Below are 16,497 nucleotides of genomic sequence, written 5' to 3'. Positions count from 1 at the left end.
ATTATGCAAGTGACTTAAACTCTGTTTATGTAACTCCTGCATCTCTGTAAAATAAACCCCGTCCAGCTTGCTTGTTTGCCAGGGCTGTTTGGAGACAATTTTTCATATGCTATGCATCATCAGCTCCCACAGAAGGCAAAAGGAATTTGATGTGTGGGGGTAGTCTGGGATCCAGTCCAAAATTAGTGCTCATCTGGAAGAAATATGGACGCTTGATACTTACTTGCTGGTCTTTTAGTGGTATCCACAGATGGCCTTTCCTAAAAGGGGCTTTGTAAATCTTTATCTCTTGTGCTTTTTTCTATAGAAGATAAACTTAAACACACACACACATACACACACACTCCTGCAGTGAGAAAGTCTTCTGATACTCTTTATTTACTGTGAATCCAAGAAAGCAATCGGACCTAGTTCTGTGACCTGGGGAAGGAGTCCCTATGCCATCAGGATTCTCTTTCCCGGTTCAACCCAAGACTGGCCTCTCAGACCTCAGCTCGGGCTGTGAATTCCAGTCGGACTGAAACGGCTCCCCAGCTCCTCACGCAGTTGGCTCTGTGCGGGGCGCTTAGGAGGAGGCACAAAGAAAGGACGCGGATCCTTGCTCTCCCAGCGGTCCCGCGGGAGTCGGGGCCCGAGGGGAAAACGGGACCGGGTTTCTGCCGGGCAGGAGACAAGCGTCGTCACGTGCCGAAGACGACTTGGAACTCTGTCTCAGAGGACAGTGAGGGCTTTCGCAGGTGGGGCTGGGAAACAGCCGGGAGACCCCCGCCAGGCGACTTGCTCTCGGCCGGGAGCTGAACAGCTGCAGCCGCAGCGTGGGACGCGGGCGGCTGTGAGAATTGGACCTGAGACGGTGGGCTGCGGAAGGCCACCCACTGGAGGTCTTGGGCGGAGCGAACATCAAAACTTTTCTGCAGGACAGTTAGCCTGGCAGGAGGATGAAAGATGCACGGGGAATTGGCGTCCAGGCAGCGAGACACAGCAGGAGGGCGCTCCCGCACTCAGCGCCTGCACCGAGCCAGAGCAAAAGCAGCTGGCGAAGGCCACGGGGGAGACCCCTTGCAGGACAGAACCCCGTCTCCGGTAGAGACTGACTGGGTAGAGCCAAAGTTATAGCCACGCCCTCCAGTGACGCCAAGTGCCCGGTCTCGACTTCCTATTGGCTACTCTGGCAGCCAGTCCTTGGAGGAGGCGGTGCCCTGCTCCCGCCGGCTCCGGGCCCCGAGTGAGCGGGCGCAGGCTGAAATCCCAGGAGCTCCACGGTCCAGGACGTCCTGCGCTGCCGTCGGGGGTCTGCTGCAGAGGTAGGCAGGTGGAGAGGGCTTCGAGCCCACGGGAGAGCCCAGCGCCTCCGCCACTCCGGGGGGGGTCCCTGCCCCTTGAGGGCGCGCCGTCCCGGCGGGCTCGCTGAGCAGAGGGGGCTGCGGGCCGAGCTGGCCCGCCGGGACGAAGGGGGCGGGACGGGCTGGCGCTGGACTCGGCCCGGCTGGGCCCCCGGGCTGCTGTGACATCTGGCTTGAAACCCGGGGGCCCGGCCTGGGGGCGCGGCCGGCGCCGTTAGGGATGCTGAGGCTCGGCTTCGGCCCTGCGGGAGCCCCGCGGTACTCTCCGGGCCACCCCTCTCCGAACCTGAAGGGACCGCTTTCCACAAACCCGAGTTGCCGGGGCGTCGAAACCGCGCCGTCCCTGAAGTTGTGGACCACCTGGAAAAGACGAAGCTGTGCAGCGCCCCGCGCCGCGCCGCGCCGCGCGGAGGGAGGCAGATCCCGAGCGCGGGGCTACCTGCGTGCGGGTCTCGGCTGTGGCCGTGGAAGTGCGGGCTGCCAGCCAGCGCGGACCCCGGCTGCGTGCGGCCGGAGCGCGACCAGGGCGCGGGCGCTGGCCAGGTGGGGCTCGGTGAGCACCGACGTCGTGGGTGCTGACCAACCCTGAGCCTCCTCAGGGCGAGCCTGAGAGGATGGATTCTTTCATTTCTTTTTCTTTCCTTTTTGGGATTCGTTCAGAGAAACAGGAAGTGAGAGATTCAGAGAGGAGAGTCTTCACTTCATTGTAAACAGTTTATTTTGTGTCAGTAAATGTTTCCAAAAGGCACGGGATTTGGAAAATCGGTGCTTTTTGCAGGGAAGACATAACACTTTCAACGTGACAATCTACCTAGATATTTATTTAGTAATTGGCTACAGCGCCTGAGGCTGTGCCGTTCTGTAACGCCAGTGGGAGCGGACGGGGTGGTGAATAGTGTTCAGAATTAGAATTCGCAACTATTCGGGATGGGAGTCTGTCACAACAGTTGTTTTATACTTGTTCACGCACTAGGATTACAGAGCGAAACGAGCACCTCAGGTGTCTGGTCCTCAGCGCAGACCGTTAGCCAAGCGATCTTCGGTCTTGGATTTTGTAAATTATGACTCAATTAGTAAGGAATGCAGATGTTAAGTGCCAATTTAACAATACTCCTGAGGCATTGCTACTTCACTATAACATAAATAATTTGGGCAACTAAAGAAATGAATAGGTATGTTTAACTTTGGGTTTATTTATTGTCTTTTTTGTAACAGTACTCTAGGTAAGGTATATGTGTGATAATTCTCATATTTGAGGTTAACAGTTATCTCTCGATTGAGTTAATGATGAAATTCTTGGCAGGGATAACCACAAATAATGGATCATTAAATTGTAATTGTGGTCCTAGCATACACCCTTTTAAACTGCCACTTTTTCCTTGTTCATTGTACATATCTGCGCTTTTTACTGAGGTGTAATTCACAAGCCATAAGACATACCCTTTTAGGGTGTAGACTTCCGTGGTTGCTATGGTTTGAACATGATTTGACTCCTGAACCAAGAGTCAAAATACATCTCTTAAGTAACTTGCCTCAGGTGTTTTCTTGTAGTCGCAAAGTGCTGGCTAGTGCAGTGGTGTATAGTATATTTACAGGGTTGTGTAATTCTAATTCTAGAGCATGTTCACACCCAAAAAAGAAACCCCCTACCTATCCACGGCCAGTCCCCATCGCTGTTTCCTCGCAGACCTTGGCTGCCACTGACCCACTTTCTGTCTCTTTGGATTTCCCTATTCTGGATATATCGTGTAAATAGAATCATATAATATGTGGCCTCTTGTGTGGTTGCTTTCACTTAACATGTTTTCAAAGTTTGTGCATTGTTATAGTATGTTAGAACTGTATTCCTTTTGTTATGGCTCAATATTATTCCATTGTATAGATACATTGCATTTTATTTACCTAGCTGATGGTTGATATTTGCACTGTTTCCACTTTTTTGGCTACTATGGGTAACGATAGCTGTGAACATTTGGGTACAAGTTTTGATGTGGACATATGTATTCAGTTCTCTTGGGTATATACTGAGCATTGGTATTGCTGGGTCATGTGGTAACTTTATGTTTGCACTTTTAAGGAACTGGTAAATTATTTACAAAGCAGCTCTACCATTTTTACATTCCCACCAGCAATGCTAAGAATCCCGACTTTCCCACAGCATCACCAACACTTGTTCTTATATTGCATATTGTTTTCATTTCACTATAGCCATCCTTTCCAGTGTGAAATGGAATGTCATGACTTTGATTTGTATTTTTCCTTATGACTAATGACGCAAGCATCTTTTCATGTGCTTATTGGATATTTGTGTGTCTTCTTTGGAGAACTGTCTATTTGGATACTTTGTCCACTTTTCAATTGGGTGATCTTTTTATTGTCAACTTATGAGACCCTTTAGTATTCTGGACACATTCCTTATCAGACATATGATTTGCCATTTTTTCCCCCATGCTGTGGGTTTTTTTTTTCCACTTTCTTGATAATGTTCTTTAAAGTTCTTTGTGCTTTAGCAAAGAAACTATAGCCCCATGCAAGATCAAAGAATTTTAGAGCATTGGTTCTTATTAATCCATTTTGTATTAATGTTATGAAATATGAGTCTAAATTCATTTTTCTGCATGTGAATGTCCTAGTGCCCCAGAAGCATTTGTTGAAAATACTATTCTTTCCTCATTGATTCCTATGGCTTTGTAATAAGTTTTAAATTGGAACATTTGAATTCGCCTTCTTTTCAAGATTATTTTGGCTACTCTGGGTCCTTCGATTTCCAGGTGCATTTTAGGATCATCTTGTCAATTTCTGCAAAAAATGCTGTGGAATTTTGATAAGGATTGTATTGAATGTGCATATCCATTTGCAAATATTGTCTTCTTCACAATAGTAAGTCTTTCAACTCGTGAACTTGCAATTTCTCTCATTTAAGTCTTCTTTAAAGTCTTTCAATGATGCTTCATAGTTGTCAGAGTACAGATTTTCTGATTCTTTTATTAAAGTCTTGTTCATTTCAATGCTATTGTAAATGGACTATTAATTTCATTTTTGAATTTTTCGTTGCTGGTGTATAGAAAGACATTTTTTTTGGAATATTTATCTAATTTCCTGAGACATTGCCAAATCCAATAGTTATAATAGTTTTTGTGTGGATTCCTTAGAATTTTCTGTATACATGATGTGTATCATCTGCAAATAAATATGGTTTTATTTCTAACTTATTTTATTTTCGTATGCTAGAATCTCTAGTAATGTTGGATATACGTGGTGAGAGCAGACATCCTTGTCTTGTTCTTGATTTTAAAAAATATTTACTTATCTATTTTTTGAGAGGCAGAGTGTGTGTGTGTGTCTGTGTGTGTGTGGGTGGGAAGACTTGGGGGAAGAGAGAAATTGCTTCTATTGGCTGGTTCACTCTTCAATAGGCAGGGCTGGTCCTGGCCAAAACCAGGAGCCAAGAACTTCATTTGAGTCTCCCACTTGGATAGCAGGAACTCAAGTACTTGGACCATCATCCGCTGCCTCCCAGGCACATAAGCAGGAAACTAGATTGGAATTGAAGTAGCCTGGATTCAAACCAGGCACTCCAGTATGAGATGTGATGTCCCAAGTGTTAGCTTAACCTGCTGTGCCACAGTGCTCACGACATTGTTCTTGACGTTAAGGGGAAAAGTTTCAGTTACTTATCAATAAATATGATGCTAGTTGTTAGCTTTTTGTAAATATCCTTTATTAGGTTGAGGAATTTCCCTTCTGTTGCTAATTTGTTGAATGATTTTATCATGAAGGGGTGTTGGATTTTGTTGAAGGGTTTTTGTGTCTTTTGAAATCATCATGTGGATTTTGCCCTTTATTCTACTCATTCATTTCACTACATTGATTGATTTTCATTTGTTTAAAAATATGTACTTTTATTTTTAACACTGTAGACATTTTATAGTAGAATATAAGCAAGTTTTCTTGTTTACTTTTGTTTACTTAAAAGACAGAGAAACATACACACACACACTATATATATATATAAATATATATATATAGAGAGAGAGAGAGAGAGAGAGCAAGACAGCTAAATCTTCTACCTACTGGTTCACACCAAAAATGCCTACAACAGCTGGGGCTAGGCCAGGCTGAAGCCAGGAACCTGGAACTTCATCCAGGTTTCCCATATTGAGTTTCCCACATCAGCCCAAGCACTTGGGCCATCATCTGCTGCCTCCCCAGGTGTGCGTTAACAGGAAACTGGGTGGGAAACGTAATCGCCAGGAACCAGTTTCTCTAGTATGGGATGCAGACATCCCAAGCAGCAACCTAACCTGCTGTGCCACAATGCTTGCCCTTTAAGTTATTTTAAATGTAAACCAAAAATTAACCAACAAGAAATAGATTCCTTTTGTTCCTTACAGTAGAATAGTGTCCCTACATTTCTATGCAAGGATATGAACAGTTCAAGACTTAAGGATGTCCATTTAGTCCTTTTCATTTTTATTCTTTCATTCATATATTATTTCCCTGTCCACTCTAAAGCTAGTAAGGTGAGAAATGAAGTGGCAGTAGAATTGAGAAAAAGTTAGTGATTGACAGACTGTGTTATCTACTCCTGAATCACGGATGGTAATGGCTAACATGGTTAAAGAAAACAAAGATAATACCAACAAGGCTAACAGACTTGGAGAAAGACTCAGAAACAATGAGCTGAGGATTCATAAAGCAAGGAAAGGAGAAGAGAATGATTTCCAGTTCTACAGCGATCAATTTCTCTTAAGTAACGGCTAGAATTTGAGGTCTCTGGAGCTGGAGACAGTTGGGGTACTTTTAATACAAGTTGTAGATTTCGCTTAAATTCTGGTTATAATTCTTATTAAATTATTGAGTGATAATATCATTGTTAATGTGAAACTAGCATAAACACAAAACAGTAATTATGCTAGGAAAATAACATTTTAATGGGTTTTTAACAGTGCGAAGTTTTGAAATATTGGTGTAAACTTAGGGATGGGGTTATATGACACCAAACACTGGGAAAATAAATGTGCTTATATTTTTATAAAACGAAAGAATAATACACTTAAACTGAAGCACCGTCCTGGGGCTCTCAGAGTTTTGCTGTCACATGTTCTCCATAACTGAGGCATGGCTCTTACAGGAGTTTAACTCCGTGTGCAGATTTGATCAGTTCTTAGTGAGGGCAATTCAGACACACATATTAGACCATTGGTTACAATAGCCTGATGAGGGGCCAGCGCTGTGGCGCAGCAAGTTAAAGCCCCGCCTGCAGTGCCAGCATCCCATATGGGCTCTGGTTTGGTACCGGCTGCTCCGCTTCCAATCCGGTTGCTGGCTAATGTGCCTGGGAAAGCAACAGAGAATGGCCCAACTCCCTGGGCCCCTGCATCCACATGAGAGATCTGGAAGAAGCGCCTAGCTTCTGGCTTCAGAACAGCTCAGCTCTGGCCATTTCGGCCATTTAGGGAGTGAACCAGTGGATGGAAGATCTCTCTCTCTCTGTCTCTACCTCTCTCTGTAACTCTTTCAAATAAATAAATCTTTTTAAAAAATGTCCTGATGAAACATTAACAGTCACTAAAACCACTTGTATGAATCCCAGAGCCAGAATTAATTATGCTCCCCACGTAGAGTAACCCTTGAGAATTTCAAAGCCAGTTTTCTTGCCTCTTCTTCCTTACAGTGTTTCTCTCTAGAATTAGTTTCTTCTAAAAGGAAAGTAAATACTACAGAAATCACTGATTCCAGAATTACTTAATGGTGGTGATCTCAAATTTCATATTTATGTTTTTTCTCTTCTGACACCAAATAAAAATTATAGAAACTTGTCAGATCATAACTCACCAGTTATAAATGCCAGAGGACTTGAGGGACTTAGCCTGCACCTGGACCAATGTAGATTGGCAGTGATACTTACACAAATCTAAACCATAGTTGCAGTACTGCTAATGTAGTTTCTTTAGGTTATTTTGTCATGCTACCAACTGAATCAAACTGTGATATTTCTGTAAATTTAAGAGTATGATAAAATTGTGAGTGAGTAGGTTTTCAAACTTTTCTGTTGGGAGAGCTAAAATAATAAGAGTACTGTGTGTGCTATTGTCTGAAATTCTGTTGAAGATGGCAATGTTTCATCTGATCCTCACCACATACCCATGTGGAAGAATGATCACCATGCAGAATTTTTCTAGACTGAGTAAACTGAGGCATGAGCAGGTTAAGTGGCAGTTGGGCCTCCAAACCTGCCCTTCTGTCTGTCACCAAATTTGTCCCATTAACTCTAACCAGTTCTGAAATTTACCTTAGAATTAGCACTTGTATCTGGATACCAGTAGATGCTGACTAGAATGCGTTCATTGGGTGATTTAATGAGTTATCTTCATGCTAATTCTGTTGTCCTGTTTGAATGCTTCCTTTTTTTCTTTCTTTCTTTCTTTCTTTTTTTTTTTTTTAGGACAAATATGGCCGAGCTTTCTGAACCAGAAGCACCAGTAGATTGGAAAGAGCGATGCGTGGCTCTGGAGTCCCAGCTCATGAAATTTAGAGTTCAAGCAAGCAAGATCCGAGAGCTCCTAGCAGAGAAGGTCAGCTGTTTTCCTAAACCTTTGTTATTCAGTGTCAGCTGCTTGGGGCCTCTTTCATTTATATTAGATAATCTCAGTACTATTGGGGTTAAGCATTTTTATAATAATGAATGTGATTTAACCTTTACCAAATGTTTGGAGCTATATTTGGCATATTCTTTTGCTAGTATTAGGAAGGGTTAGACATGAAGACAAAACACATTTATTTGTAAATGCTAGTAGAATATGTGGGAATTGTATATGTTTGATGAATGTGGAGTTTATTCATTCCAAAGAGAAAAGCTATAATTTATTTGATTTACTAGAGAAATGTGACAACATTTTGATCTACTAAATGTTTATGAAAACCGTGTTAAAATGACTAAAGAAGAAAATGTCCTGTTGACAGTAAAATGTGTTTATATTGTACTTGAACATATGCACCTGCTAAAGAATTTGTATTGACTATTTATTATTAAACTATCATTTGGCTAGCGTTAAGCTTAATATAATTATATGCTTCTTTCAATAGTGCTAATCATGTAATTAGAATTTCATTTATGTCTTAAGAATTCTGTTTTGGCAAATACGTGTAAAAAATGAGTAGATCCATTCATTCATTCATTCACTCAACAAATATCCATTGAGGAATAATTACCTGCCAGACAGGGTTACCACAGCTACATACATGAGCAAGACAACCCATGTTCCTGTTTCCAGAAACCTGGATTTTAGATCTGTGTTGTTCAGTATGATAGCTACTAGCCACATGGGCTATTGAACATACCAAATGATGCTAGTTCAAAACCAGATGTAATGCAAATGTAAAACACACCAAATCTGAAAAATTTAGTATGAAAGAAAAAAGTATGTTAGAAAAAGTGTTTACATTAATTATATGTGAAATATTTTGGGTATTGGATTAAGTAAACAATATTAAATTAATTTTACCTGTTTTATTTTAGTTTTAATATGCATTTTAGAAGATTTAAAATTATACATGTGGCACCTAGTGTATTTCTGTTGAACAACACTAGATGGATGAATGATTGGTATTAATAGTCATTCAGAACTGACTGGAAGAATTTATGGGTGGCTTTTAAAACCCTAGTCTGCATAATTCTTTTGGAATAGAAACTGGTTTAGGTATCACATTCCCAAAGAAAGTCTCAAATCTTCCTTTTATTGCTAGCCAAGAATCTGTTTAGCACTGAAGTATTCTAATAAGATCCAATGAAATAGCTCAGTTTAAATCATCATGTAGATCATCTTAAATTTTTGTGGCCTCACATCTTTTAAGAGGAGAGACTAAAGTTATCCCACTCACTCTGGGTCAAGGATGACCTAGTAATTGGTTTGCAGAATAAATTCCCAACATCAGTGTGCTTTATTTGTTGATATTACAATGAAATTATAACTTTAAAAAATCCCAGTTTAAATATTTTCACATTGGGGAAGCTAATTCTAGCTCAAAATGAATGATTCAACATTTGTCTTTTGCTCTTCTGTCTATAAAAATAATTTCCTATATTTAACTGTGATTTATCTAATGTCTTCCACAACCCTGACCATGCCATACATTGACCTTATTTTCTGGTGGTTGTATCTGTGGACACTTCCCAGCTCTGAAGCAGCGTCTCAGCAGCTGACACTGCTAACCACAATCTCTTCACAGATTTCTTGACTTCCACACTCTGTTTTCATAATTATGGACAAGATCAACGTTAGCGTATTTGGGTTCCAATTAGATGATCTTTAAATTCTCAATTTTATGGCAACATTGGTTCTGTTGTTCAGAAAGCATGTTGCAGCATGGTTTTATTATTTGCATGCCTGTTTATAAATCTTACAGAGCTTTCTCTGTAAGTAAAATTGTAAATAACCTTTTGATCATTAATCTGTATGCTGTTAGATTTCATGTTTTCTATGTCAGCAATGAGTATTGAGAGGCATATTATTTCAAAATTGCTGTTTTGGTTGTGGTTCCTTCCTTCTTTCCTTCTTTCCTTCCTCCCCTCTCCTCCCCTCCCCTCCCCTTCCCTCTCCTCCCCTCCCCTCTCTCCCCTCCCTCCCCTCCCCTCCTCTCCTCTCCTCTCCTCTCCTCTCCTCTCCTCTCCTCTCCTCTCCTTTCTTTGGCCTGTATTTTATATCTGTAACTTAAATCTTTGGACAGATCTAAAAGATAGAATGACTCAGATGTGTTTTGTGCATTGGAAAATGGATAAGCATGCCAAGTCACTCATGGTTGCCCAGTAAATGTATTCAACACCAAAATGGGAATAAGGATTTTCACATTTTCTGTTATGGTCTATTATGAAATATTTTTTCAGGTTTGAAAGTTCTTTTTGTGGCCAGCACCACGGCTCACTAGGCTAATCCTCCACCTGCGGCACTGGCACCCAGGGTTCTAGTCCTGGTTGGGCGCCGGATTCTGTCCCGGTTGCTCTTCTTCCAGTCCAGCTCTCTGCTGTGGCCCGGGAAGGCAGTGGAGGATGGCCCAAATGCTTGGGCCCTGCACCTGCATGGGAGACCAGGAAGAAGCACCTGGCTCCTGGCTTCAGATCGGCGCAGCACACGGGCCGTAGCAGCCATTTGGGGGGTGAACCAATGGAAGGAAGACTTTTCTCTCTGTCTCGCTCTCTCACTGTCTAACTCTGCCTGTCAAAAAAAAAAAAAAAAAGAACTTTTTGTTACTAACCCATGTTTTCATGAACATATCTAATATTTATTGATTTATAATCTGTTAAACACTTTTTAGGTATACTTTATTTAATCTTGTAATGACCTGTGAAACAACAAATTTTATTGTTTTCACTTTATATATTAGGAAACTGATGTTTACTCTGCACCAGAAGCTCTTCTAAGTGCTTTACAAATATATATGTATATATATATTATATGTATATACATATATAGTATATATATAAACTTCATAACCCTTACAATAATCTTGTAAGGTAGGAGCTAATATTATCCATATTTACACAAGAGGAAATTTAAGCACAGAGAAGTTATTCAACTTGTCTGAGTTTGCACCAGAAACTAAGTGATGGAGTCAAGATTGGAACTCAGACATTCTGTCTTTCAAGCCTCGGTGCTTAGCTGTCACCCTAAATGGCCTTGCTGATCGAGTTTTATTACCACCTCCTTGCTTTCTCTGACTTACCACCCACTCATCTGTTCTGTCTTCTCTTCACCAGTGAAACATGTAAATCCATCTCTGCTTGGGCTCAGTTCCCTGTATAACTCTGTGTATGTGTGTAGTAATAATAATTTACATAACATTACATATTTTTGAAAGCAAACCCTATGGCATTGCTTCTGAGTGCCAATTCAAGTCAAATGTTGCATTCCAGAAGCTAGTCTGGTCTCATCTACAATCTTTGATTTTGTGTTAGGACCAGTCTTCCCCAGGGTTTCTCCCTAATAATCCTTCATACCTTCCCCCAGATGGAAGCAGGCCCAAGGTTGAAGATTCTTGAGAGAATACAAACTTGGTTCCTCAGCTCTTTGCCAGGAATTTTGGCCAGCTTCTCTTTCCTGGTTCCTAGTTCCATTTTATTGGATCTGGTTATCGGTAGCTAATGCTGGGTGCCAGCTATGGTTGAATGCCTTTACAATCATTAGCTAGCTTAAATTCCATAATAACCCTAATATGTAATCTGTCGCTCCCCCTCTTCGCAGAGGAACGACACAGGACCCTGCGCTGTTCTTTCGTCTGCTCGGCCCTCCCCGGGTTTGCTGCTGGTTCTTCCCGGGTTGGCTACTGTCCCTTCCACCTCCGTGGAAGGGCGGTTCCCCCTGCCACTTTCCCCACTTCCGTGGGGGAGCGGCACACCGCCGGCCGGCTCTCTCGGGGGCTGCACAGGTGTTCCTTCAGATAGATGTTCCTGGTGCGTCTTGTCTCTCTCCTCCTTTATAGTCCTCTTCCACCAATCCCAACTCTGCTACCCACACGCCGAGTATGCTGCTCTCCTCCAATCAGGAGCAAGATCAGCTCCTGCAGCTCAGTCAATCAAATTGGCGAGAGGCAGCTGCGTAGAAGTTGTTACTCCCTTCTCAGCGCCATATTGTGGGAGAGCAGATGCATAGAATAAGTCTTAATTCCAGTAACTTAGTCTAGTCCGAGTTGCTCCCCACAGTAATCATTATCTCCAATCTAAAGATATTAATATTAAGGCTGAGAGTAATAGAGTAGTATGCTCAATATCACACAGCTAACAAGTAGCAGAGCTGTCAACATACCTTACATCATTCAGATTTGTTGTGATATAGACACTAGAGTTCCCAGTGCATACAAGTAACTCATCATCATTTTTCTGTATCTTTCTTTTTTTTTAAGATTTATTTTATTTACTTGAAAGTCAGAGTTACACAGAGAAAGGAGGAAAGGCAGAGAGAGAGAGAGAGAGGTCTTCCATCCTCTAGTTCACTCCCCAACTGGCTGCAATGGCTGGAGCTGTGCCAATCTGAAGCCAGGAGCCAGGAACTTACTCCTGGTCTACCACGAGGGTGCAAGGGGCCCAAGGACTTGGGCCATCATCTACTGCTTTCCCAGGCCATAGCTGAGAGCTGGATCGGAAGTGGAGCAGCCAGGTCCTGAACCGGTGCCCATATGGGATGCTGGCACAGCAGGCAGCAGCCCTACCTGCTATACCACAGTGCCAGCCCCTCCTGTATCTTTCTGATACGGGACACTTTGTGTATGCCCACAAGGAGATGAGTTAAATCTAATTACACATAGATAGAAGGTATATTTTTAAATATTTTAGGAAAAATGTGTGAGATGATTGTGGAATGTTTTCATAAATAAAAATGGATTTCAGTTACTTATACCTTATGTTTTCTGGATATAGAGTCAGAGAATACACAAATGTTTTTAAAAAACTGTTTTTGCACTTTTTTTTTTTTTTGCCATCTACTTTCCAAGCAACTTAGAGTACTGAAGCTTGTGAAGAAAAGGGCCTTATTGAAGTCCTGGGCAAGTGCTGCTGCAAGTGGGAGAGGTCTTTAGAGGAATTTAAGGAATGGTGTTGGAAATATCCTTAGCATGCCAAATATAAACTCTTCAGGGAAGCCGAGATTTAAGTAGTTTTTCTGCTTTACAGTATTGCTAGGCTAGTTTCTGAGTCAGGAAGGAAGAAGGGAAAGTTTCTTTTTAAGTTTAACTGAAATGTTATTTCCTATGGGTTAGATTTTTCAGTGAGGAGGAAAATATGAAAACTTTTCCCTTTGGGCAGCAGCATGTCCCCCATCACCTAATGCTGCCTTTACCTGGTGCAGCGTTGCTGTCTGGGGTTTCCTGCTACTTGGCCTTTCTTTCATGCATATGATTCTCTTGAGGCAGTGCAGGATTGACTTACAGGACTCAGGAGTCCCTGGACAGCATAGCCTGAGCTGCTCTCACACATTAGGCCAGTATTAGCCTCATTAAATTTTACATCCACTCCCCAAGTTACTCTGTTGGTAATAGGTATTTCACAGTGCTTAATGGGAATGCTACATATACTAACAGATTTTCCAGGCTAACTTAAATGTCATTTTTTGGGTTATTGGTTTGATACATTTTTTAAATTTTATTTATTTATTTATTTATTTATTTATTTATTTTGACAGACAGAGTGGACAGTGAGAGAGAGAGACAGAGAGAAAGGTCTTCCTTTGCTGTTGGTTCACCCTCCAATGGCTGCCGCGGCCGGCGCGCTGCGGACAGCGCAATGCGCTGATCCAAAGCCAAGAGCCAGGTACTTCTCCTGGTCTCCCATGGTGGGCAGGGCCCAAGCACTTGGGCCATCCTCCTCTGCACTTTTGGGCCACAGCAGAGAGCTGGCCTGGAAGAGGGGCAACCAGGACAGAATCCGGCGCCCCGACCAGGACTAGAACCCAGTGTGCCGGCGCCGCAAGGCAGAGGATTAGGCTATTGAACTGCAGCGCCGGCTGGTTTAATATATTATTTATTGTAACAAAATTTTAAAAAATGCCTGTTGGTAGAATCTTTCATGGGATTTATAGAAGAGATTGCTGAGTGTGAAGGCTGTAAGTATTCTAAGTTAACAAATCAGTTAAACAAGGATACGATGCCTATAATAATGAGAAAAATCACTGGGTATTATGGACATTGGTATTATAATCCGGGTCATTGGCATTTGGCACTGCTATTTACAGAGCACACTTTGCAGTATAAGTAAAGCATTAAATGAGGGTTTGCTGCTTCATTTTGGTACTGTGTAAGTGGCCATGGGGCAGTTGAACATTATAAGTTTCATTTTCGTATGGATTGATTATGGAATTGACTCAAAATTTACATAATAGTTCACACTGTAAAAGTAAAAACTTACACGAATATGTCCTGCATTGCTTTTCTGAGTATTTTATATAATGATTTTCCAGCTTAAATGCCTATAAAAATAATCATTTAAGATCATTGTACTACTTTCAGACTATTCTTATGTTTAAGCTGGCTTTAAAGTATTCTGAGACTTTATTGGGTATGCTAATGTGTATTTTTATCAATGTGAAGTGGTCTGTATTTATGATCTGTTATATACATTGTGCAAATGTAGTGTGGTTTCTCTTTAGTTTATCCTTACTTTAAAATAATTTTTGGGAAAGAGTTAAAGCCTTGATTTATTCATTTTGCTCTTTCATTCATTTGTTCAAATGCATTTATTGAATTTCTGTTACATAGTATTCATTATGCCTGCTTCAATCATTTTTGTGTGAGCAAATAATACACCTAACACCTGGAGAGTGAGTACATAGCTTCTTCCTATCCGGTGGGAGAATTTTGTTAGAATTTAGCCTTGTCTGGTTATCTCTCCATCTCTCTGTTTCTTTCTGTGATAGGTTTACTGAAAACATGCAACTTAAAATTCTTCCTATAAGGAATGTCAATATGATTTTTCAGTTAACAGTAAGATTCCTAGGCTGAAAGAATAGCAGACTGAAGACAGAAATAAAGACAAATGCTTTCCAGCTAAGAATTCTGTGGTTCTGTATTTTGGGACTGATTTTTATATGGTTCTGTGTAACTATAACTGTATGTGTAGTTTATAATAGTAGAGCAGCTATGGTTCAATGAAAAGAGTACTAGAGAATTTGAATCTGAAGACCGACTTCCCAGTTGTGCCACTGTCTAGGAGCACAAATCTGCACCAGGCATACTCATTCTTAATGTTAATTTCCTAATCTTTAGGTTGGGAATAACAATTTCTGCCTCATGGTAGGACTGTGAAATAATGTATTTGAAAGTTCCTGGTTCCTAAACATTAGTTTGAATTTTTTTCAAAGTTTCCTTCTGTTCCCTGAATTATCTTTTTTTCCTTTGTGATTATTTTTCCATTTTAATTAATTATTGCAGGTCCTGAGCTTTTCTCAAATGTCTGATGATCTTTGGTGGTCTATTTGTGCTCGTGTTTAAGAATGGGACATCTATAAAGTTGACTGGCAATTGTGTGTAATTAGCCAGGGCTGGTCAACTGTTCACTTTTGCTTCAGGGTGAGCGGGTGGGAGACTGTCGTTTAGGTGGTGAGCTCATAAAACCCACAGTTGTTAAAGTAGTCCAAAAATGTATTCCATTTGGAAAGTGAAGAGTTTTTCGATTTTATAGCAGAAAGTAAACACTTTGCTGCTAGACAGTTGGCATGGGATAAAAAAGGTTTCAGGGAATTGGTTCACAGTAAGAGCTACATATTTTCCATTAATACCCACTATTTTCAGCTCAATACATTACTCTCCACTAGGTCTTTAATTTTATTTATTTATTTATTTGCTGTTATAATTTTATTTACTTACTATTTTCTTACTTATTGAGAGGCAGAGACAGACGGATAGATGGACAAACAGAGCTCTTTCATCCATTGGTTCACTTTCCTAATACCACTATAATCCAAACTTTATAGAAGGACAAATCAGATATTTGGAGAGTCCTCTTAAGAAAACCATTTTGTGGGGCTGGCAATGTGGTACAGAGAGTTAAAGCCCCAGCCTGCAGTGCCAGCATCCAATATGGGCACTTTTTTGAGTACCGCCTGCTTTACTTCTGTTCCAACTCCCTGCTGATGCTCCTGGGAAAGCAGAGGAAAATGGCCCAAGTGCCTGGACCCCTGCACCCATGTGCGAGACCCAGAAGAAACTTCTGGATCCTGGCTCTGGCTGGCCCAGTCCCGGCCATTTTGGCCATTTGAGGAGTGAACCAGCAGATGAAAGATCTCTCTCTTTCTCTCTGCCTCTCCCTCTCTCTGTAACTTTGCCTTTCAAATAAATAAAAATAAATTAAAACAAAATTGAAGGCCGGCGCCGCGGCTCACTAGGCTAATCCTCCGCCTAGCGGCGCCGGCACACCGGGTTCTAGTCCCGGTCGGGGCGCCGGATTCTGTCCCGGTTGCCCCTCTTCCAGGCCAGCCCTCTGCTGTGGCCCGGGAGTGCAGTGGAGGATGGCCCAGGTGCTTGGGCCCTGCACCCCATGGGAGACCAGGAAAAGCACCTGGCTCCTGGCTCCTGCCATCGGATCAGCGCGGTGCGCCGGTCGCAGCGCGCCGGCCGCGGCGGCCATTGGAGGGTGAACCAACGGCAAAGGAAGACCTTTCTCTCTGTC

The 16,497-nt window shown here is 42.0% G+C and overlaps 1 protein-coding gene across 8 annotated transcripts in view; it reads left to right on the top strand.

Annotated features, from left to right (window-relative positions):
* Nucleotides 1-548: 548 nt before the first annotated feature.
* The window catches only part of PLEKHH2 (pleckstrin homology, MyTH4 and FERM domain containing H2), a 111,193-nt gene continuing 95,244 nt past the window's right edge, over nt 549-16,497 (top strand). For 7 of the 8 annotated variants that reach the window (XR_016229412.1, XR_016229411.1, XR_016229413.1 and 4 more), the window contains exons 1-2: nt 549-1,304; nt 7,792-7,921. Coding sequence is in view for 4 of the 8 variants with exons in the window: in XM_089326475.1 (XP_089182601.1) it covers nt 7,799-7,921 (123 nt within the window). In the remaining 4 variants the exon portion in view is untranslated. Of the gene's footprint in view, nt 1,305-4,112; nt 4,224-7,791; nt 7,922-16,497 lie in introns of those variants that run through there. The other variant, XM_089326474.1, reaches the window with a different exon arrangement.

Source organism: Oryctolagus cuniculus, chromosome 2 (assembly GCF_051225735.1).
Source record: "Oryctolagus cuniculus isolate XC-2025 breed Fujian yellow rabbit chromosome 2, ASM5122573v1, whole genome shotgun sequence".
In the NCBI taxonomy this organism is placed as follows: Eukaryota; Metazoa; Chordata; class Mammalia; order Lagomorpha; family Leporidae; genus Oryctolagus; species Oryctolagus cuniculus.
The sequence above is the reverse complement of the archived record's forward strand: the minus strand, read 5'-3'. Positions and strand labels throughout refer to the sequence as shown.